At 42.7% G+C, this 23,167-nt stretch overlaps 1 protein-coding gene across 2 annotated transcripts in view; it reads right to left on the reverse strand.

Moving 5' to 3' along the window:
- Window positions 1–398: 398 nt before the first annotated feature.
- ZBTB44 (zinc finger and BTB domain containing 44) overlaps window positions 399–23,167 on the reverse strand; it is a 51,036-nt gene continuing 28,267 nt past the window's right edge. The window contains exons 2-7 of one of the 2 annotated variants that reach the window (XM_015426534.1): window positions 19,191–20,256; window positions 12,591–12,669; window positions 11,406–11,569; window positions 7,995–8,295; window positions 5,090–5,368; window positions 399–615 (exon numbers count right to left, since the gene is read on the reverse strand). In XM_015426534.1, coding sequence (XP_015282020.1) covers window positions 552–615; window positions 5,090–5,368; window positions 7,995–8,295; window positions 11,406–11,569; window positions 12,591–12,669; window positions 19,191–20,208 — 1,905 coding nt within the window. In that variant the 5' untranslated portion in view covers window positions 20,209–20,256 and the 3' untranslated portion in view covers window positions 399–551. Of the gene's footprint in view, window positions 616–5,089; window positions 5,369–7,994; window positions 8,296–11,405; window positions 11,570–12,590; window positions 12,670–19,190; window positions 20,257–23,167 lie in introns of those variants that run through there. The other variant, XM_015426543.1, reaches the window with a different exon arrangement.

The following is a 23,167-nucleotide window of genomic DNA, read 5'->3' on the forward strand; positions in this document are numbered from 1 at the left end:
GATATTCACATTGATTACAAGAACTCTAAAAATGATTGTAACAGTGAAACGGCACTTTAGTTTACAAAAAGTCACAAAAATATATATATAGCCACCGAGAACTATGGGTTCCTGAAAAATACTAATAGCCAGATATAGTATATAAAATGCAAAGTGTATTTCAACATTTAAAAAAACAAAAACAAACAAACAAAAAAGAACAAACCCAAGAAACATTTCCATTAAGTCAATAAACATGCCAAGTAGTGTAGCTGCGGTCGGCACAGACGAGGAAAGCTGAACGAGGTGGCGGCTGGTGACCGAAGGCTGGCACAGTTAAAAGGGTTAGGGGGGCTGCTGTTGTGGGGGTCCCCTGTAAGACCCCAATTCCTACTTTACTCCCCCCCCCCGATTCTTCTAAAGGCCCAGAGACAGTCGGCACTGCAGAAATGGAGCCAGAAAGCAATCTCGGGCTTCTTATTATTCAGGGATATCCGAATATCAGCAGCTAGCAGCGGCCACGGCCCTGCCCCTTTCGAGGTGTCTTGAAGCCCTCCTGGGTCACCGCAGTGCTACTTGGAAGCACCTTTAACGCAGCCAAGTCTCTGGGTGAGCTTTATAAGATCCACTGAAGGACTTCAATACCATACAGAGAATTAGAAACAAAAAAACAAAAACAAAACACGCACACACTGGTTATTTTTGTATTTAAAAATAGATTTTGTATTTTTTAATACCAGCTTTATTCTACCGATAAGCTCTAGTATTTAGTTGTATATATTTCTACCCCGCTTCCCAGACAAACGTGGCCCACAAAAGCCTCGTCGTAATACGGCAGAATACTAGCCTGGATACCGGCAGGGACTGCTTGCTCTTGCAAAGCCGGAGGTCAGTAACGGTAACGTTTTGTTCTTGATTGGGATAGGAAAAGAAATGCCTTTTGCAGAAAGGCAACCAAGGAGCAGAAATCGCCTCTCCTTTGTAATTACTTTGTAAAAACTCCTTTGTCATCCAAAACATTCTTGATACAGGGAGTTCGGCAGACTCTAAGAAAAGGAAGGGGAAGGAGGGAGACAGGATCTAACCCTCTGCTATCTTGAGGCTGGTGAAGAAAATATTAGTAACCAAAAAAACAAAGATTAAAAAAAAAATTGGCCAAAGCCACCCATTTAAAAAATTTGCAAATGCATTGTTAAAAAAATACAATCTTAATCTCTTTTTGGGCCTAGTAGGGACTATAGTTTTATAAAATATAGTATCTCTCTATAATGTTTTTTCTTTTGCTACACTGGCACTGGTTGCTTCGTTTAAAAAGAAAAGACTCACATTTACACTTTCCAGTCTAAGGATAAGTGCCAAAACTAGAACTATTCTCAATGATTTTAGCTGACTGTTATGTTCAGCGTTAGAACTGTGAGCATAAAATTGGTCAGCCTGAGAAGAGAGGTCAAATCGACTTCCCAAACATGCATCCAAGGAAAACAAGCTGGTGATAGAAAGACACTATGCTACATGAAGCTGACATTCCGTATTGTAGTTTGGGGAAACATAATCTCATCTCCAATGTATGTACACTCTCCATAGGTCCCTTAGGGAGTGTGATCTGTTGGCACATTAAAAAAAAACAAAAAAACCCCCAGCTAAACACCTTTCTAATCCTCACAGCATTGTGCAACTCTGCTCCTTCCGTGGGAGAGAAGTGAGGGAAATGTCAGGTGTCGATTCTAGCCCCCCAGATGGTGCCCCACTTTCCAAACTGTGTGGGAACAGATGCTTTCCATCTGAATTTAAAACTCTTTTTGTTACAAGTCACAGAAGGGACAGCTGTACGGTACATCCTGATACTTGAGAGATAACGTACATACATGATGTAATGCTCCACCAAGCCACTGCAGGAATTGAGTTGGACAGTGATCATAGAGCCAGCAGCTGGTTAAAAGGACTCTCTACCCTGTCACCAAAGTGAACCCAATTTGGTGATCTTATGCTGGAAATATCGTTCAGTCTACAAATGCAATTCTTGTGATGTGCTTTGGGGGGGGGGGGGGGGGGGGGGGGGGATGGATTTTTAAAAACTTTAATTTAAAGCAGAGATGGCCAGTCTTTTAAGGCTGTGGTAATCCTCAGTGCTCAAACTGCTTAGCATTGGTTCATTCATGCACTCCGCGAGAGAACACTGAGTGAAGCTCCTTACAGCTTTCTGAATAGTGGTACGTGTGCTTTTGATCTGGACCAAGACCACTGCAAAGAAGGGCTGCAGTTCTGGTTGGCATTTGGGCCTGCTTGCACCAGGTGTTTAAAGGAACAAGGTATTGTTTAAAGGATCCACAACATCACTTCTCGTTTGGCCCCCAGACCTGGATTTGCCCAAGCGCTGGCCAGAACATCTAGGCTTTCAGGGGCCAGGAAAAAGGAAGTTGATGGCGAGATAAGCCACAAGATGTCAATGATTTAAATCTGTGACTTTTTTTTAAAGCTTTGTTTCTAGCTTGCTTAGGCTGCAAGAAAGACATACTAAACTGGAAGTAAGTTGAATCTAAAAACCACTGAGGCTACATGTTCTAGGTTGGTCAAGGGGTTAGAAACTGGCCTGCTTTTTGATCCTCAGTTGTCCCCCACAGTGTTTCATCTTAAAGCACTTCTCTAACAATGGAAGTCTCTCTGTGGCTGAACAAGCAAAAAACTCCAGAACAACAACAACAACAAAAAGACAAGAACAACAGTAAGAGACTTGTTTCATTGGTAGGTAGCTCTATGGACAGGGGCATATTCCTTCAACAGGAAACTTTTTTTTTTGTACGAAAAAAACCCCTCTCTTGTGAAAAGAGAGAATTATGAACTGATCCTTTACCGGGCTGAGATTTAAAAGTACTGAATAAATATAAGAAGATGAGGACTTTTAAAGAAACTGACGTGACACAGTAGCCCCACAGTTCATGCAAACAGTAACTAAGTTCACTTTCATTTTTGTAAGGACAATGGAAAACAAACTTCTGAGCTAAAAGCACACTTATTATGAATACCTTCTTTTAGGACACCCCCCCCCCATTTTCAGAAAGCAATTTGTGGTCTGATATCACATTTTAAATCTTCCTAAAATCATGTTAATGTAGATGACTTGCTCTAGTGTGGGCCATATAATTTGCATACTGTTCCTCATTAACAATTACTCTGGACAAGATTCATGTGTGACCATAACAAATAAGTCTATGGACAAGAAGCTACAAACAGCTGCATGTTTTACTTGCTGGGTTACCTGTCAAGCATGAATCTATCTGTAATGGATCAGCGCCCTTTACCACGGAGACTCACTCCTACATGATTGTTAGAATGCTAAGATCACGGTACCAATAGTGAGTGGCCTCTTATGCTGGTCTTTAATTTGATGAGGAAGCCCCCCCCAGGCCACCATACTTTGTCCAAGCCCTATAAGTCCTATGCTACCAGTTCTTCAAGAAGATACACCTCTTGCCCAAAAATGTTGTTTTTTACAAATCTGGAAAGGATGCTTTAATTTTAATTAGAAAAACAACTGTTGAAAAACTTTATGGGAAGAAAAACCTATTTAACAGAACACTTTAATTTAAAACCAGTAAGTATTTATCAGTGAAGCCCTTTACTAAAATAGCAGAGAAGTGCACGGAGCGGTCTCCTTAGACTGGGTGGATGTGCGATAGGCAGAAGCGTCACATTCCCTGGAAACTGACTGCCAGTTTTCCAGGCTTCAAGCACTGTTGCACAAAATATCAACCCTGTTATTTGACCTCCGCAGTTACTTGAGACTTCTTTTGTTTCTATCAGCCCTTTACCAATTTTCCTTCAGTGTGACGGCAATGACATAAAACTCACTAGCACCGCCTTGAAGAAATCTAACTTCTTGGGGTTCTTGTTTTGTATCAGATGAATTATGAAGCTCGACTGTTCTGAGATGCCCAAAACTGAGTGAAAGAATGAATATAACCTTTAATTTAAATTTCAAAGCTTTACCAATAACAGAAGACATTGGCAATGAAATGAAAACTGCTGGCTTGAAATGCTGTAGATCATGTGTTTTCAACCTTCTATAAACTGGAGGAGGGGGGTGAAATGGCAAGTCTTTCATATTATTGCTTGCTGGAGCCGTGTATGTAAGCTGGAGGAATGGCTTTTATGAAACCAGCTTGGCCAGGGGTATAAAAAATGTTTTAGAATAAGAACTTTTTATCATTGCTAACAGGCCTTTTGTAAACAAACCCGTTTGGGTTAGAAACTTGGCCTCTAAAAAGAAAATAAATTGCTTGTTTTTATCTAAAACAGACTAATAAAACCGCGGTAAGTACACACAAAGATGTAAAACCGCATTAATGCACAAAAACTCTTCTTTTTTTTTGCCCTTTGTAAACTCTCTCCTTTGTCATTCTTTTTCACTATCTCAAGTTATGAAATATCACTAGGATTCCTTGACCAGAGAGAACAGAATCCAGATAAGGCCATTTCAATGAACAGTTTCTAAAAAGGAGTGGCATACCAGAGGTGAACATACTGGGGCATGTTCCCTCTCCTTGCTTTGCCAAATCCAATCAATCATCCACTTTTACAAAACAGAGGAGGTCCTGTAAGTTTCAGTAATAGTGACTGCATGCCCAAGAAAAGTAAAAGACCAAAGCAATTCCTTCTTAAGTGAAAATGCTCAAATGATTACCCAATGTTCATCAAATGTCTGTTCAGTGCTTGACACGTTATCTGTCATGCTGAGAGCCATCAATCTCCCTTCTTTTACAAGAAGTTCTGCAAAAACCAGGATGGGGTTGGGGTGGGAAGATTCGATCGGTGCTAACTGCAGACTAATTGGAGCTTGTGTGTGCTTGGCTTTTCATTAGAAGTGCATGTGATGTTGAAGGGAAATTTTTTACTGTGCATTTCAGCCTTGAATGTCTCTGTGGAAGTGGCTGCTCGGTTGTGAAAATAGTGTAATGTCTCTTGCAGTTTATGGTTTCAACAGCATAGCTTACAAAATAATAAAGGGGGTGCATTCTCCCCCCCTCCATTCTGAAAATTAAATTAAAAATGTACAAGACCAAACACAGGCACTTTCCAAAAAGACAAAAAATGAAACCAAACTCTGACTTACTCAATAGTAATCGCCGAGAGCCCCGGTTTCGGGGGTTCATCCCGGCTTGCCTCGGCACTTACAATAGTCTTTGGCTGCTCTGGCATGTCTTCCTCCTTCTCTGCCAACCCACCCAGAGGCCCCAAGGGGAAAGTGCTTTCACAATTCTGAGTCGATGAGACCTGCGAAATGACAGGCATTTGGACAGAGGAGCTGCTTTCAAATCCATGCTCTCCTAGCTCATACTGGCCGAGGGTCTCTTCTTGTTCTTGATTTAAGTAGTCCGGTACTAGGAAATCACTACAAGGGAGGTCAAAGGGCAAGAGAGAGCATTAGTGAAACAGGGGACATGCTTGGGCTAATAACAGCATTGCATAGGCACCTGAAGAAAATGACCTTCCCCGCACAGTGAAGACGGCCTTAGAGAAAAAGCTGTTTTTATGGACGAATCTGCATGTTATGGCTGCCACGCAGAGAACCCTTCAAACAGCTTCAGATCACACCTGTTATTACGTGAAGGACTCAGAATGTGGGCTGGGACAATTGCCTCTAAGGCCCCGCAAAGCGTTCTAATTGAAAGTCACCTCAACCACGCAAATGGTTGATAATGTGAAACCATTTCAAGAGACCCTCTACACAAAGGCCAGAATTTTGTAAATGAGCCCAAAGGGTGCCAAAATTTCATCTGGAAATACACCAGAAGGTCAATCTTTGCCTCGGTCAAACGGCAAAGTTGCTGCGGGAGATGCACGGGAGTCCCGCGGATTTTCCGGGCGCGATCACACCCCAACATCTGGGAAGCACTCCCGTGGTGAACCCGTGGCTCCCCGCCAAAGGTGCGGATTAAAAAACTAGTACTTAGGAGGTACTAGTTTCCGGAAACCGCAGGCCAAGGGCGGGCATCTGATCGCGTTTCTGGTGGACTTACGTGGCATCTGGCGCCCGTCCCCGCAGGTTGTGCAACAGCGCCCAACAGCGCCTGTGCACAAAGAGCGATTGCTAGTGCGATCGTGTGGCGCGGCTTCTGTGCCGCGCTGCAGGATACCCGTCTGGTCGGCATCTCCCCCCTAACCATGGGACCTCGACCGGGACGTGTGCTTGGGCGGCCGCGCATTAGTTTCCACCAGGGCAATTAGCCACGCCTCCTCCCCCCCCCGGCAATATTCCGGCCCGTGTGACCGGGGCCCTTGTATTTTTTCTGCAGAGTGTGGGTTAAAATTCTGACTCCACAAAAGATGTATAAGAAATGCATGGTTTTTCATCATCTACAGAATGCTTTCATGCAACAATGGATGGATGTTTATTCTAAAGAAGAAATGGTGGCAGAGAATCAGATGAATAAAATGATCAAGGTGGGGAGGAAGAATCAGGTCCATGAATTATATTTAGACCGCCAAGGTTTGGGAGACAGTGATAATTCCTGGGAAGGGCAAGCTTTGGTGGGCCTCAAACAGACCATGGGGTATTCATGTTAACTACCTCTGAATAATGAAGGAGGGATGACAGAGATTCTGAGCAGGGGGAAATCCAGACAACACACAAAACTTCTAGAGAAAATTTGTTCTTCTATGACTTGCTGGATAGTTTTGCTTTGCACAAGACAATGGGTGCAACCCAACAAAAATAATTTTTGTTGGATTGGTACTGCAGAATTTAATGAACAAGCCCATTTTATTTGATAGGCATTTAGACAAGGGTTTTGATTCACTGATGCAAAAAAAAATCTGCAGGATATAGGAGAATACATACAATGCTTAATTTGCTGAGTGGAATGGAAAGAGATCTTGCTCACCCAATACGATTAAAAAGACAATTTGGGAAACACCTAATTAAACAGAAAACAATACCAGCATTTCACATCTATGATGGAGTCAGAATCAGGAACCAAGACAGCATACACAAACAATAGCTCAAAGTTAGAAACAAGCTGCCCCACAAAAGTTCATTCATGTGATGTTTTGTGGCCAATAAAGGGATATATACATTAAAAGCAAGTGATAAACTTTCCTACAAGCAGGAGGTTTTAACAGGTATACTACTGAGTACAATCCAGTCAAAATAAAGCAATTTCAAATCTGACTAATTTATATCAGTGGAAGAGGTAAGCAGATGCTGAACTGCTCTCTTGAAATCAATGAGTCTTTTAAAAGGCTGATCACTTAGTAGGTCAACTTTGCCTGGTGCCTTTCATTTATAAAACTGGTGAGAATCTATTTCATGTTAAGTCCGTTTGATTCCCCCTTTGAAAATGGAGAAACAGTTAAACAAAATTAGAGCTTTCAGATCAAATCAGCTGTCTCAATGGTGTGTTGTTGCTTTTGGATGCAGATGTTAAAGTAATTATTACAGCAGACAGGCAATAAGGAACATTATACCCTGTACCATTAACTTGCTGGTAGATAATCCGGTACAGCAAACTGGGTGGGCTACTTAATGTGAGGCAGTTTGAATGTAACTTTCCCCCCCACTGATCCAAAGGTCAAACTAGACGATACTGGGCCAAGCCCGCCAATGGGACACAGCACCATTTTAGAGCCTGGTTTTTAACTTTTCAAAACTTTGTATGGTCCTAATTCTGTCGGGGAGGGACAGGAGCCCTTCATCCCTTCCGTGCCGCAATGCCCAACTGGATGGCCCCGCCAGGGCATTCTGAAGTTAAGAACCAAGCTTTAAAACCACACCACATCCTCATGGCGAATGCAGGGTCCCAGTATTATCTGCTTTGGCCCTGATGTATACACAGTTTACATACGCCAAAAAGATAATAGGTATTACTGATAACAGGGATGCAACAGCCCACTGGACAGCAATCAAATGGCAACCTGATAGGAAAAGGTAACTGCAGGCTGCCCCGAAAAGCAGGAAGAGATGGTTTAGGAGGAAAAAAAAGCATGTTTCCCTGATGGGTTTTTGCTGTGCACCTCACCTGCTCTGGAAGTAGTTTGCTAGCTCTGACGCTTCATGGTTCAGACTCCTCAGATGAACGATTAAATTTCCAGAGTTGGTGAACATGGCGCCACATGTTTTGCACTCGTAAATCCGAGGCTTGCGGATAATGTGCCGGGAAACCCGCATGTGGTGTTTATATTCCCCGAAGGAAGTGAAAGTGGCACTACATATCTGGCACCGGAAACAGCGTTTACCTTCGTGCTTCAGGCGATGCATCTTTAGCGAATAAGCCCGGGTGAACTTTTTCCCACAGCGGTCACACTGAAATGGTTTAATGCCTGTGAGAAGACAAGGGAGGGAGGGAGGGGGAGGGGGGAAAAATGACTCTCCGCAACTGAAAACCACTGTGGGCAAAATTCCAGCTACCACTGTGTAAGGGCAGCAGCTATGTCCGTTCACACAGACTCTGCTACCTGAAGCTTCTAAAAGAAAGGAAAAAAAGGGGGGGGGCGGAGGAGAACCCTGTCAAAACTTTAAAGTTGCCGAAATTATTCCCAAAAGAATGAGAGTATAAATCTTTGACTCAAGTGTCAATCTAAGTCTGTACTGACCAGGCACAGGATGTATCATTTAAACCTGCAGTGCAGTTTTACAAGGAGATCTTTGGATCAAACACTTTGGCTTTACTACTTTAAGAAACAGTATTTTTTAAAACAGTCTCAGTAGGTCATAAAGGCAGATGATCTTCAAAAGCATTTTTTAATACCAAAGAACTGGACTAACTAGTCTTTGCTGCTGATTATACAGGTTGGCTGAAATCACAGCACTCTGCATTCTGTCACACCAAGGGCTGTCTTACATGACTGTACTGTTGGATTCAGAGGGGGTAGCTGTGTTGGTCTCAAGCAGCAGAACAAAGTTCGAGTCCAGTGGCACCTTTAATACCAACAAAGTTTTATTCAAGGTATAAGCTTTTGTGTGTACGCACACTTCTTCAGATACAATGAAATGGAAATTACCAGCCCATACCTATAGGTAGAGGGTGAGCAGTAGATTAGCATACAGCATAATGAAGATGTTTAACAGATTCAAGGACCAAACAGGAATAGCAAGCTTAGTTTATATGGTTATCATTTGTTTGTGTTTAATTCTGGGTGTGTGTGTGTGTGTGAAACAGAGTGAAGGAAATAAATATGTCAACATTGGGGACTGATGGCCAGATGTATCGTTAATTGTGGAATGCTGAGAGTCATTAACTGAGACCCTACCATTACGTTCCATCTATCTATCCTCTAGAATGGAGGCCACCTTACAGTGTCTTCTTTGAAGTGGGGCGATTGGTTGTGTAGAATTATCTCCCCTGTCCCCAGACCAGAGAAATACATTCCCACCTACCATTCCAAATTACACTACATTCTAATATTCATTACGTTACATTACAAGCTACTATTCTAATCTATTATCCCAAATAAGAATTTAAAAACTAAAGAGGAGGTATGGCCCTTCTGGGGGATCGGTGAGAATACAGACGTTAGGGCTGAATCAGGTTAGAATATGCAATGAGATAAGAAACCAATGTCCCTGTTAAGTCCTGGTGATTCCACTGTTCTGAGTTGTTGTAATAACGTGCAACTCAGCAATTTCACTTTCTAGTCTGTTCCTGAAGTCCCTTTGCAATAAAACAGCAACTGTGAGGTCATCCACTGAATGTCCTGGAAGGCTGAAGTGTTCTCCTAGGTTTCTCAGTCTTGTGATTCTTGATGTCAGATTTGTGTCCATTTATCCTTTGGCGTAGGGTTTGACCTTTTTGCCCTATGTAAAGAACCGAAGGGCATTGTTGGCATTTAATGGCATATACAATGTTATAACATGAACATGTGAATAAGCCTGAGATGGTGTAGCTGATGTTGCTAGGTCCAGTGATTGTGTCGTCTGGGTATATGTGGCAGCAAAGTTGGCATCTGGGTTTACTGTAAACTCTGGTACCAGTGTCCTTGTTCAAATTATATATTGTATTATTGTGGGTGAGGAGTTGTTTGAGATTGGGGGGCTGTCTGTGCGCAAGAAAAGGCTTGCCATCTGAGTACTTGTGAAAGAGAACTGTCATTATCCAGTAGAGGCTGTAAGTCGCTGATGATGCATTGAACTGTTTTGAGTTGAGACTGTGCTGTAATATTCTTTGTTTCTGTTAAACCTTTCTAGTTTTTCCTCTGAAGGACGTGTGCTTTCTGCCAACCTGTCTAATCCGCAGCAAAGACTAGTTAGTTCAAGTAGTAAAGCCAATGTGCTTCCAAGCCATATACCATCCAGCAGGGGAATGCATCTGGCATAATTAATATAATGCTAGCGGCAAGAGGACTTCTATGCTCTGCACGAATGCCTTGCCAAGTACTAAGAAGCATGTTTAAAATGTGGCTGCAGCTCTTCCAGAGACCAAAACACAGGGAGGCTTGGCTTCTCCTGCATCAATTTCATTGCCATTTGTGGCTCAGTGAAAAATGAAACCAAGGATTAACCTGTGGTTTTGAATACTCCCAACTTTTGCAAATGACATTCCAACCCTAAATCTCTTTATTCACAAGCTGATTTAAGTAGGCCTCACTAGTTTCCAAGCAAATGTGGTTAACATTAACCGCTTTAGGCTCTTCGCCCTTTCCTCACAAATAAAAAACGTATGCCATTTTGAACTTTTAAAAAACTTTCCTGCGGTTTACAGCTTCCATTTTTTCTTTCTTTTTAAAAGGAAAAACTTTGACATCGTTATCTTCCTACAGCAAGACGGTATCCTTTTCATATTACATGCAGATGAGATTATGAGGGATTTCTGGACACCCTGCATAAAGGCTGGAATCAAGTTGGGGGAGACGCTGCTGGCCACGCAAAATTCCGGAATGGAAGAGAACCTTTCAAGATCTACAAAAAAGCTCTAGCTCTGCAATCCTAATATCTTGGGCTTTCAGAGACCAAAGGCTGATTCATTCATTAAAATGGGGAATTTGCTGCCAGAGGATGTAGTGATGGCCCCAGGAATAAACAGCTTTAAAAGAGGGTTTGATAGATTCATGGGAAATAAGTCTATCAATGGCTACTAGCCATGGTAGCTGAATGGAATCTCCATGTTCAGAGGCACTAAACCTCTGAATCCCAGAGCCAGGAGGCAACATCAGAGGAAAGTCTTAGCCTCTATGCCTTGTTGTTGGCCCTCCAGAGGAACTGTGGGAGACAGGATGCTGGACTTGATGGACCACTGGCCTGATCCAGCAGGGCTTATGTTCTTACCCTTAGGTTTTACTGAACTTTACAACTTCTGCCACCTACATTGTCTTGTGGAGATTATTGGGCTGAACTGCAAAACGAGCTTTTAAATAAAAGTCACAGGCTCCTCAATCCATAGATTTATAATCCAAATTGTTGCACTTTGGAAAGTGAAAGAAATGATGATTCTTACCTGAGTGGATGAGCATGTGCTGTTTTAAGTTCTGAATACGAGTGAATCGAACACCACAAGTTGGGCACTGAAAAGGTCTATCAGGACCATTTGGGCTGGGTCTCTCTATGCTACTGGTTGAAGGAGTAATATAGAGCTGGTAAGGATACTGGACAGTCTCCAATCTGAAGAGAAAAGCAATTACTCTTTTAGAAGTGCATCAGGGAAGCATGTATGTAAAACATCAAAATACAAATGTATGATAAAAAGCTGTGGCATGCAATTAAAAAGTGAAGACAATAAAGTTCATTGAACTGAAGTAGATCAAACACTCAAATGAATGCAAAACATATTTTATCTACAGTGGACTTTTTGTAGAGAACGGTTAACAGCAGGTGAACAAAGCATGAAAATCTGCCCATAAAATGACATCACACTGACTTTGCAGCTGTTGCACAAGCACTGCAGAAATCTCAATGCACACACAGCATGCAAAATGTGTATATATTCTGTACTTATGAATTACCCTAGGTAATCCTAGGGAAGTCATTACCTTTCTCAATGTCACCTGGAAATACACAGGACAATCCTAAGCAGAGTTGTTTGGGGGGTTTTGGCAGTCAAGTCCCAGAAAATTTCTGGTGACCCCAGAGGGTTTTCAAGGCAAGAGATATTCAGAAGTGGTTTGCCACTGTCTACCTCTGTGGAGCTACCCTGGTATTCTTTGGTGGTCCCCCATCCAAATACTAACCAGGGCTGACCCTGCTTAGTTTCCGAGATCTGAAAATATTAGGCTATCCAGGTCATTAGATCTCAGATGCTTGGCATGGTCTGTACTTGGAAAGGAGACCACCAAGGAAGGCTCTGCAGAGTACAGTAATTTTTAAAAACATTGCTTTGGCAGCAACTGGCACCATGGCACAAGGATCTTCTCTGTGTGACTGAAAGTATGCTGTAGCAGCCATTTTGTGGCTGGCTCCGCCTCCTGTGGCAGCCATTTTGTGCTGCACCCACCACACTGCCTCGGAATTCCAAGTGTGCCCACAGGATCAAAAAGGATGGGGACCCCTGTACTAGATCAACGCAGCTGCCTGCAATTTTTACCTTAGACACTGTCGTATACTCTACTTAATACAGAAAATGTGAGCATATTTGTATATCACAGCATACACTGCAGAACATTTCACACATTATGCTGGTACATACCGATCATCGTCATGAACATTACCACCAGAAGTACTTTGGAGTGTTGGCAACCCCTCAGTGACTCCTTCATCTATCGAACCTAGGCAGTTAAGGAAAGAACATGTATCAGCCTGCAGTTTAGCTGGAATAAATGCAGCCATATGTGGACGAATCCTCATGATCTCTCCCCATAGTTTTCTTAGACAAACTCTCAGCAACTATGACGTTATGTTGTAAAAATCAGCACCATAAGGACTTTAGTGTTCTCTGCCAAGTGTTCAACATTTAGTGAAGTGATAGGATGGCTTGCTCAGTACTCAAGACTCAATATTATAGGGCAAATTATAATCCGTTTTGTTCATCATTTCAGTTATCAGGAGATTCTCTCATGGGAAACAGGGCTTGGACCTGCATAACCAAGGGTGGGACTGTCATTGCAAAGCCAGGTTATCAGAGTGACATATTAAAAGGTACAGCACAAAGTAGCAAGAGCAATCAGTAAGACCTAGCCAATTACCATTCACAAATGGGTGAACCAGGGTTAACTCAAATGACCCCCCCCCTTTAAATACTAATTTTTGTCCCTCAATAGACCAAATCTTGTATCCTCTCACAAGCTCCCTCTCCCAACTGGTCAACAGATCAGTACGTTCCAAAACAGTTCTGTTCTAACTACAGTGATACTGAAGTAAGGTACATTGAAAACGAAGGGATTTCCTAAATAACTTCCAAGTAAATACATTCAGGATTAGGACACTTCAGCACAACAGCCAAACGGTGATGTTTTCATTTCCCTCACTCACATACACACAATGAAATTGTAGTTGTGGCATATTACAAATAGAAAAAAAAAAGACACCACAAAACTCATCTTAAATGTCATTAAATATAAGCCAGTCCTGCAGTATGTGGATGGAGACAAAATATTTTGAACATGTGGAACTGGTTGTACTACATGTTCTTTTATGGAAAGCGAATCTTGGAGAAGTTTGCTTCTTTTTTTTGCCATCAAGTCACAGGCTGATGTATGGAGACCCCATAGGGGTTCTCAAGGCAAGAGACATTCAGAGGTGGTTTGCCAATGCCTGCCTCTGCATCGCAACCCTGGACTTCCTTGGTGGTCACCTAGCCAAATACTAACCAGGGCTGACCCTGCTTAGCTTTCAAGATCTGATGCGATCAGGCTAGCCTGGGCGGTCAGGGCTTGCTCTTGACAGTGCTATTTTGGACAGATCATGCCTGGACTTTTGTTGCAGGCGATCTTCAGCCTAACACGTCTACTTTTCTTGCCAGAGAACCTTGATCACCTTTCTTAAACTGTCAGATATTTGGGCAGCTCATTATTTAACCGGGGATGTGATCCTAAGCATACATACCAGGGACTCCCACTGAACTTGGTGGGACTTCTGAATCGGCATGTTTAGGAGTGGGCTGCGAGTAAATCTAATCTGTTTTGAATCTCTAGGGTATACCCATTGTATAAATATTTGACAGGACAATCCTATCCAGAATTACTCCAGCCCTTTCCGCACAAGAATTTTAAGTCAACAGCAAAATCAAAACAATGGGGGTGGGTGAGTGGGAGGCCAGCAGTAATGAATCACAATCTTTACAAGAAGAAAATTGCCAGCTCAACTCCGGGTATATCTAGTTAAAGGATTTCAGGGGGCAGGTCTAGGAATGACCAGTTCTTGAGGCACGGAAGAGCCACAGCTAGTTGGGGTACATAAGACTGAACTGGATTATCCAATCGCCCAAGTCTGTATAAGGCAGATTCATAGTTTAAGATTGTAAGAACAGCAATTTCAGATCAGAGTAACTGTCTGTCTAGTCCAGCATCCTATGTACAACTGCAGCCTGTTGGAAGACTGCAAATAGGACCCATGCATAAGTTTTTACTTGCTGACATGTCTAGCTTCTGACAGTCAGAGACATTCTGCCTCTGCACCTGGCGATCTCATTTGGTTATCATGACCAACTGGTGATCATAGACCTATCCGCCATAAGCCTATTCACCCTCCCCTTTAAAAACATCTAAGCTAATGACAATGAGTTCCAGAAGCCAGCTTTCTTTCATCTGTCTTGAATCTTATAAGTCTGCACAGCTAGCATTAGTTCAGGTTTAGTAACATAATCAAATTGTGATTTCATAAAAACAGTAAATCCACAGATTAAAATCGAGAGCTGTGGATATAAAAACAAAAAGTGACAAAATAGCATATATTTCATGCTATCAACACTTTATTTGCCTGTATGAAAATGCTTCTGGCTTTCTTCTTGGGGGGGGGGGGGGAAGTCTTATGCTTAAATGAGATTCATGCAAGTGTGTAGACTGATCAATGCATGAAACCAGTGATGGCTCACCAATCCCTCCTCCTCTCCATCTCACAATACATGCACATGAAGTACATACCCATTGTATAAAAGGAAACCCCCCTCATTCTTTATGTATTTTGCCCACAATATTTTGTGTGATATCCCCCACTGTATAGTTTAGATCCTACAGAGCTCATCTACTAAGCTGGCCTTATGATCTCCTTCCATCATATGTTCCTCCAATAGAGACAGACTTTGTCAGCCGGAAAAAGCTTTTTCTCCTGGAGGAAGGCTTGATGGAAAGGAACTGCAGGGTCCATACTAGTAGGAGGTACTTTTACACAGTATATGAGCATTCGACAAAGTGAGCTCTAGTCCACAAAAGTTTATGCGAGAAGAAAAACGTGTTAGCCCATAAGATGCCACGAGACCAGTTTATGTATACCATTTTCAGCTGCTTTGTTAAAGAAACACAACTTCATTGGACAAACTTGTGCTTCGCTTCAGCCCTGTTTTCAGATTTCTGCAACTGAAATCCTACTGCATAGTTAACTGGATGTCCCACGCTGTTGACTGTATTGACAAGGCAGTGTAATAAGTCTCAAGGGGAAAGGCAGACTATAAATGACATAACTAAATAAACTGTTGAGTTCTGTTTCTCAAAAAGAATGTGCAGTCATACTGCCATGCAAAACAGGATACCTGCATGGCTACTGTAGGGCCAGAAGCTGCAGAGTCACTTTACTATTCCAGGCAGAATGAAGAGCCTTTGAAAAGGTCCCCCCCCCTTCTAGTTAAGGCCAGTGCTCCCTCTAAGATGTGGAGTCTTGTGAGCAAAAATTCTACTTTGTGAGCGACCAGCATTAAAGTTGTGAGTGAGCGATTTGGCTACTGCGTAAATTAGTTTGCTCTGGTGCCATCCTTCCTGAGTGAAGACAGAAATGTGTGAGCCGGAGGCTAAAAAAACTGTGAGCTAGCTTGCACTAACTCAGCTTAGAGGGAACACTGGTTAAGGTTGCTAATTAAAAGTGCTGCTTTAAACACTTTTTAAAGACAGACTTGGGTTTATCCAACCATCTGTACTCTTTGCAGAGCATGACTTTTTCTGGTTCCCCCCCTTCCATTGCAGACCAGTGAAATTTTGTTCCTGGCGATCAGCAGACCCTCAGGTACAGCGCTAAAACCAAAAGTGGAGGTCCGCAGTGGGGAGACTCAGCAGAAATCTCCTTCTTCTGAAGACCCGAGTGCAAGTTAGTCCTCGGAATGGTGTAGTCGAATACGTGCCAACACGCTTCAACAGTTAAAGTATTTGTCAAGTATAATTTCAGTGTGATGCTCAATGCAAGGAGCTGGTGATCATTGCTACCTTAGTCAAGAGAAATCAAAAGGTTTCTGCAGAACTACAACAACGCAAAGCAGACTCTTCAACCAAGTGCCTATCTTATGGATCACTGCTTTCTTTTCTGTGGTGATCTCTGCCCCAGAAGTGGAGAAAAGATCAAAGATCAAAGTGTATTCAGCCTACCAGGGATGCCTCCTATGAAAGAACCTTCTGAAATGAATAATGGTTGCAAAAGAAAGCAGCATTTATTTAATAGGGGTTAAAGCAGGAAGAAACTCCTTGAAGACTGTCTCTCTCGTCACCATTCAGAGACTCCTGGGTAGACTCAATCCTGTAAAGAACATTTTATCAGGGCTGATTTCTGTGGAGTCATTCAGAAACCCAGCAAGAGGCCTATCTTGCAGAATGCCAGGGAAAATCTCAGGGGCCTGGCTTTTGAACCCAGATCACAGGACCCACCTTGAGATCCAACCTTACAGGGATGTTGCTTGTTGATGTCAACAAATCAGCATAATTGAAGAAAGGGAAGCCATAACAATAGGCATATATCAATAGAAAAAGAACAATAAAATATAGCAGATCCTTCCTGCCCTGCCCAATGTTTTTAATTGCTGTTTTTGTTTTGTATGCATTTTAGGTCTGGTTTTAATTGTTTTAATGATGGATTTTGTTGTGAGAGGGTTAAAGGTTTTAAAATGTGATTTTATTGTGTATGTTTTAATATGTTAGTTGCCTTGGTGGCCCTCATGAGGGCAGAAAGGTGGGATATAAATTTTTCAACACAAACAAATAAAAGCAGAATCAACAACCAAATACATCATCGACATCACGGTTAAATGATGAGGCACTAAATATATACTCACGTTCTTAGCAAATAAGTTCTGTGCCATGTTTTCTTTTAAAAAATGAACACTCAGTTCTGAAGTAACATTGCCACTTTCCTCTTAATGCCTGAGTTTTTTTATTTGTAATGCTTTTGCCTAAGGCCAAACTAAAATTTGACAGATTCAGGTGAGTAGCCGTGTTGGCCTGAAGCAGCAGAGCAAAGTTTGAGTCCAGTGGCACCTCTGAGACCAACAAAGTTTTATACTGGGTATAAGCTTTCGTGTGCATGCTCAGTTCAAGTGTGCAGGTGCACAAAAGTTTATACCCAGAATAAAACTTTGTTGATCTTAAAGATGCCACTGGACTCAAACTTTGTTCTAAAATCTGATAGTTTGCTACAGCAGCTGCTTGATGTGTTTGCAAAGCTCCTGAGAAGCCAAGATTTCCCTGTTTGCTTCAGTAATGGTCACAGCTCTGTGCATGAATATACCCAAATGTGCTTGTAGAACTACCCACTGAAAAAGAAGTGACTGGCAAGGCCCTTGGCTGTGCACTTACAGAAACACATAAGAACATAAGAGAAGGCAGTGTTGGATCAGGTCAATGGCCTATCTAGTCCAACACTCTGTCACACAGTGGCTAAAAATACCAGGTGCCATCAGGAGGTCCAGCAGTGGGGCCAGGAGACTAGAAGCCCTCCCACTGTTGCCCCCCCAGCACCAAGAACACAGTGCATCACTTGCCCCAGACTGAGAGTTCCTATCTATACCTTGTGGCCAATAACCACTGATAAACCTCTGCTCCATATGCTTATCTAATTCCCTCTTGAAGCTGTCCATGCTTGTAGTTGCCACCTCCTCCTGTGGCAGTGAATTCCATGTGTTAATCACTCTTTGGGTGAAGTACTTCCTTTTATCTGTTCTAATCTGACTGCTCAGCAATGTCATTGAGTGCCCACGAGTTCTTGTGTTGTGAGAAAGGGAGAAAAGTACTTCTTTCTCTATCTGCTCTATCCCACGCATAATCTTATAAACCTCGATCATGTCACCCCTCAGCCGTCGTTTCTCCAAGCTAAAGAGTCCTAAGCGTTTTAACCTTTCTTCATAGGGAAAGTGTTCCAACCTTTTTATCATTCTAGTTGCCCTTTTCTGCAGTTTTCCCAATGCTATAATATCCCTGAGGGTGGCAGGATACAGGGCTCAGTATTATTATTAACTTATATAGTGCCATCCCAGTGTATGACACTCTTCAGGGTACAAGACATGCCTTTACCTTTAACATTATATCATAACACTTCCCTATTCCTGAAGTTTCTGGTTTTGCTTAAGTGATGCCAGAAACTACACAATGCTCTATCTGTGTAATAGTTTCATATAGGCAATCACATGTCACTGGCAATCTTTTCCCTGAACTCCTACTTCCATGTGTTTAAGGGCATGGGGTCAGATTACATCAGCCTAGTGAACCAGTTTTTAGCTAACGGCTGCCAGAAAATAAATTCTGCTCCCCCTTTTAAATTTATAAACCATGCTCTCAAATTTCTGGCAGATTAGGTATAAAGAGCCTGGCAAGATAATGCGTTCAACGTTTGTGCGCTTTCTATTTAAAGAGGATTCACGACCACTGAAGTCTATGAAAACTCTTTAACAGGTCAAGCAATTTAATTTGAGCAGAAACGCCACCAATATAGAACGTCAACATATGAGCTATTCGAAGCGCAGTGCAAAAATAGCAACAGAAATACGTTGAGGCATGTGCCCACTGGAATACTATCCCTGCTTCCTTAAAGCAGTGGTGCAGCTGAAGTAGTATGACTGCACAGCTCAGACATTTCCTCCCTGAAAGGCTCCAACTCCGTTCCCACCCCTTCATGGTATTAGGCTCGCAAAATGAAAGATTTAAGCTGCAGAAGAGTCTCAGTGCTGAACGGTAAAGGGGATTAATGACTGTACACTCTCATGACCACAACACTCTGGCTGAAGTAGAATGAAAACACTCAGTATCATTAACAAGAAGAGTTTTTCAAAGTGTTTGAAAACACCACACTCAAACACTGAGAATATTACATGACAAGAGGAAGCCCGCACTGCTCCCGATAAAATCACAGTGGAACACATAGAAGTGCCAAGCGATTCTACCTATAGAAGACGACTGTGGGCTGATCAAAAGGTCTTCCTGAACTTGCTCACTTCCAGGAACCGTCTGCTGATCGCTCAGGGAACTTTGGGACGCGCTGACGGGCTGGGACACCTCCTCGTGAACTTCCTCGTCACTTAACCTTTCCACTTTGACACGCACATCTTCTTCAATCACCAGAGGGGAACTGACCTTTGTGCTCTCACAAGTCACGTAATCAGCAATTCTTCTGGACGCTTCTGCTGGGCCAGGCACTTCTAGAGTCCGAGAATTTTCGACTTGCTTCACCTTCTCCGACTGAAGCCTTCGGTCAATTCCGAAAGGGAAAGTCCAAGGAAAAGCCAAGGAAGAGTCTACAGGGTGACTTCTAGACTCTGCATAGGAAGCTGAAGGATTCAGAACCTGTGGGGAGTTTGTCTGAGTGCTACATTTAAGAGGACTTCCAGGCGACATGACTATGTAACTTTTGCGCTTCCGCCGCGACTCTCGGCAGACAGGAATGGTTCTTTCTACCATGCTGCATTCTGAAGAAACTGGCGAAAGGCTACCGTCTCGAGAGGTAAAGTTGCAGTTTGCGCTGTTTTCCTGTCCTGTATCTAGCACCTTTTCTTGCTGGCTACTGGGAGTGTTCCACAAAATGCTCGACTTCATGAACTCAGAACAGGTGCTAGCAACACTGAACATTTGCATATAGCTAGCTGCAGCCAAGACATCAATAATATTTTCTGTGTTAATCGAGAGTGTTGCCGTGTATGCATATTCCAGGAGAGGCATGAACCCAGTTACAGTCACGTGATGCAAGTCCAGTACACTTTTGCTGTCCTCTTCTGCTTGTCCAACCAGCTTGGAACGGAAGAAGTCACTGCAGGCTGCCAACACCACTTTGTGTGCCCTGAAGATCTTGTCTTGGACACGAATGGTGATATCGCAGAAATGCCCATCGTTACGCAGCATGTTCAGCTTCCCGAGCATCTCCTGGCTGTGTGCGGGGGAATTGTGGGTAAATGTTTTGACACCCATCTTTTGGCTTTCTTGCCAGAATCCACAGTCCGAGAAATCAAAATGGACCTACAAAAGACAAGCAAATAAATAAATCCATGATAACAAAAACCATTTCCCCACCAAATGGAGCCAATACTAAAATGCTATCAAATTCTACTATATGTATATAAGGTAATACAGTATTGCCCTGAAGGGAAGACAAGAAAGGGAAAATGCAGGCCAGAGAATACGTATGATTAACTCCTGAAGACACAACCAATGACTTGCAAGAGTTCCTACTGTTTGTCTTTCATATTTTAACCTGCAAATTGCTTTGGGTGTGTTGACAGAAAGGCAATACATAAATACATTAAATAAAAGAAAAAAATGCACATATATTTATGATAGAAAGCAGAGTTCTCAGGAATTCTTCAGAGTATATTCCGCTATCACATACTCAAACCCAATTTAAAAGCAATATCTCTCATTCAGCCAGTTAATACCATTTGTTTGCTGTTACTGACAGGGGGGAAATTAGTCTGCTTGGCACACCAAATCACTGGTGTGCAAAGGCTAGGCTAAAACCCCGTGTGCAAACTTGTAGAGGGAAGGAGGATGAGGACAAAGATATTCTCTCCCAGTGGCATGTTGTGTGGATTAGGAAACTGGATTGGAGTGGAAGGTGAGGTGGACATGGAAAAAGAGCATGTTGTCAACACTCATGGTATCACTTCTCTCATAAAGATGTGGTAGGCCAAGAATTGCTTCAGATCATCCACTGTCTTTTGTACTGCATGTTCTTCAGTGACAGCAATTTTATCAACCCAAAATCTGCAATGAAATGTAAGCCTGGAATCAGTCTGGCAGAAAGATGAGGCAAAGACACTTCAAACGTTTAAGCAATTTTTGCCTCTTACCATACAGGTTACAGGACTAAGAAGTCGCTTTAGCGGCAGTCTATTTCCCCCATGTCAACATCTTTCACTGCGCTATTGAAAAACAGTTGATTCTCGCTTCATTCTCCCATCTCATTCCAGCTTCCTCAAGCATCATATTGCAAAGTAATTCAAGAGAAAATAATTTATCTTCTGGAGCACAGAACCAACTGACCAGCATTAAAGGTCACATGGCTGATCTATTTCATTAGCTAGGAATGATGAAGGAACACCAACAACATAACATGGCAGAGGGCTTCTTGGTTAAGCTGTAAGGATTTAGCTTACGTTTGGAAAGGAAAACTAAACATAAAAACACAAGCCTTCTTTTGAGTGAAAAACCATGTGAAATCTGTTTGTACCACAAAGGCAAATAAATGTTTTGCATGTCTATCACCTTACCTAAATAGTATCTATTTCACTAAATCCGAAACCCATTTCAGTAACACTTGTCTTCTAATTTTCCAGTACATGCATTTGATGCTTCAGATACTTGTACATGGAGAAGACACTTTTGCTCAAGCAATAACTAGGTGTGCTGATTTCTAATGATTACACACACACTCAGTTTGCACAACACACCATTTCAGACGGTCTCCCAAACCTTAGGAGTGACTTTTCAGTCAATGTGGAGGAGGAGGAGGAGGAGGAGGAGGAGATTGGATTTATACCCTGCCCTTCACTTGGAGTCTCAGAGCGGCTTACAAACTCCTTTCCCTTCCCCTCCCCACAACAGACACCCTGTGAGGTGGGTGGGGCTGAGAGAACTCTTGACAGAAACTGCTCTTTTTCAAGGACAGCTGTGCCAGAGCTTGTGACTGACCCAAGGTCACATCAGCAGGTGCAAGTGTAGGAGTGAGGAATCAAACCCGGTTCTCCCAGATTAGAGTCCGCACACTTAACCACTACACCAAACTGGCTCTCATTAATGTGAGGATTAATGCACTTGGGGGAACAGGAAATTCCCAGTATGTGACTGGAACACTGTCTGCAGCTTTTTGCATCTAAGCCAGTATCTTCAAGTTGGTATTCTGGAACTATTTCTGAGTCAATATTCAGATATGCGTTCTTAAAGTTAGCTTTCTCATGACTACTGAGTGCTGATTTTGTAAAATAAATACGTAAAGTGACTGAAAGTTAAAACACACACATACACGAAATTTTACTTTACCCAAACAACCTGTCCTGGATTTTGTACTGCTGAAACTGTAGAGAGAACCTGAAATCATCAAAATTCCATGAGGCCCATGTCACACATTATAAAGGTAAAACCTGCATTTTACCATACACCACTGGAAATCCCACTGACATATAACTATACTAGCAGTAAAGCCCGTTGTGAAAACAATACAACGAGATCTAGAAAGAGGCTCTGGGGGAGTGCTCTGGCTTTGGGCAAACAGTGTCAATTTGCTGTGGTGACCTCAGCAGGGTATAATGACAGAGTCCACTGTTTTCTCCAGAAGAACTGATCTCTGCTACCTGAAGAGCAGTTGTAATTGTGAGTGATCTGTAGCCCTCACCTGGAGATTGGCAGCAATTGTTACCCAGGACAAAATGGCTGGTTTGGAGGGTGGAGTTGGCAACCCCATCTCCTTCCCAGCTAACCATCAACCTACCATTATCTGCCCCTTTGACTTCAGCTGACTTCTGCCCTCCCTTCTGCAGAGCAGTTGTAATTCTGAGTGCTCTCTAGCCCTCACCTGGAGATTGGCAACAATGGTTCCCTATGTGGGACTGATTGGTTTGGTGGGTGGAGTCTATGGCATTGTACCTGTCTGAGGTCCCACCCCTCCTCAAACCTCACCCTCTTCAGGCTCCATCCCTCAAACCTCCAGGAATTTCCCATCTGGAGTTGGCAACCCTATCAGGACTGGCCTCAATGTGTTTTCTCCCAAAGGCCAAAGTAGGTGACAGAACCAAGCTTAGCTGCCTACCAACAGGCACTGAGGGGAAAGTAGGGTTGCCAGCTCTAAGGAGGGAAATACCTGGAGTTTTGGGGGGTGGATGCTGTAGAGGGCCGGGTTGGGCGGGGGGGCAGAAGGACTCAGCAGGTATAATGT

This window comes from Gekko japonicus, unplaced genomic scaffold (genome assembly GCF_001447785.1).
Source record: "Gekko japonicus isolate JY-2015 unplaced genomic scaffold, Gekko_japonicus_V1.1 scaffold177, whole genome shotgun sequence".
In the NCBI taxonomy this organism is placed as follows: domain Eukaryota; kingdom Metazoa; phylum Chordata; class Lepidosauria; order Squamata; family Gekkonidae; genus Gekko; species Gekko japonicus.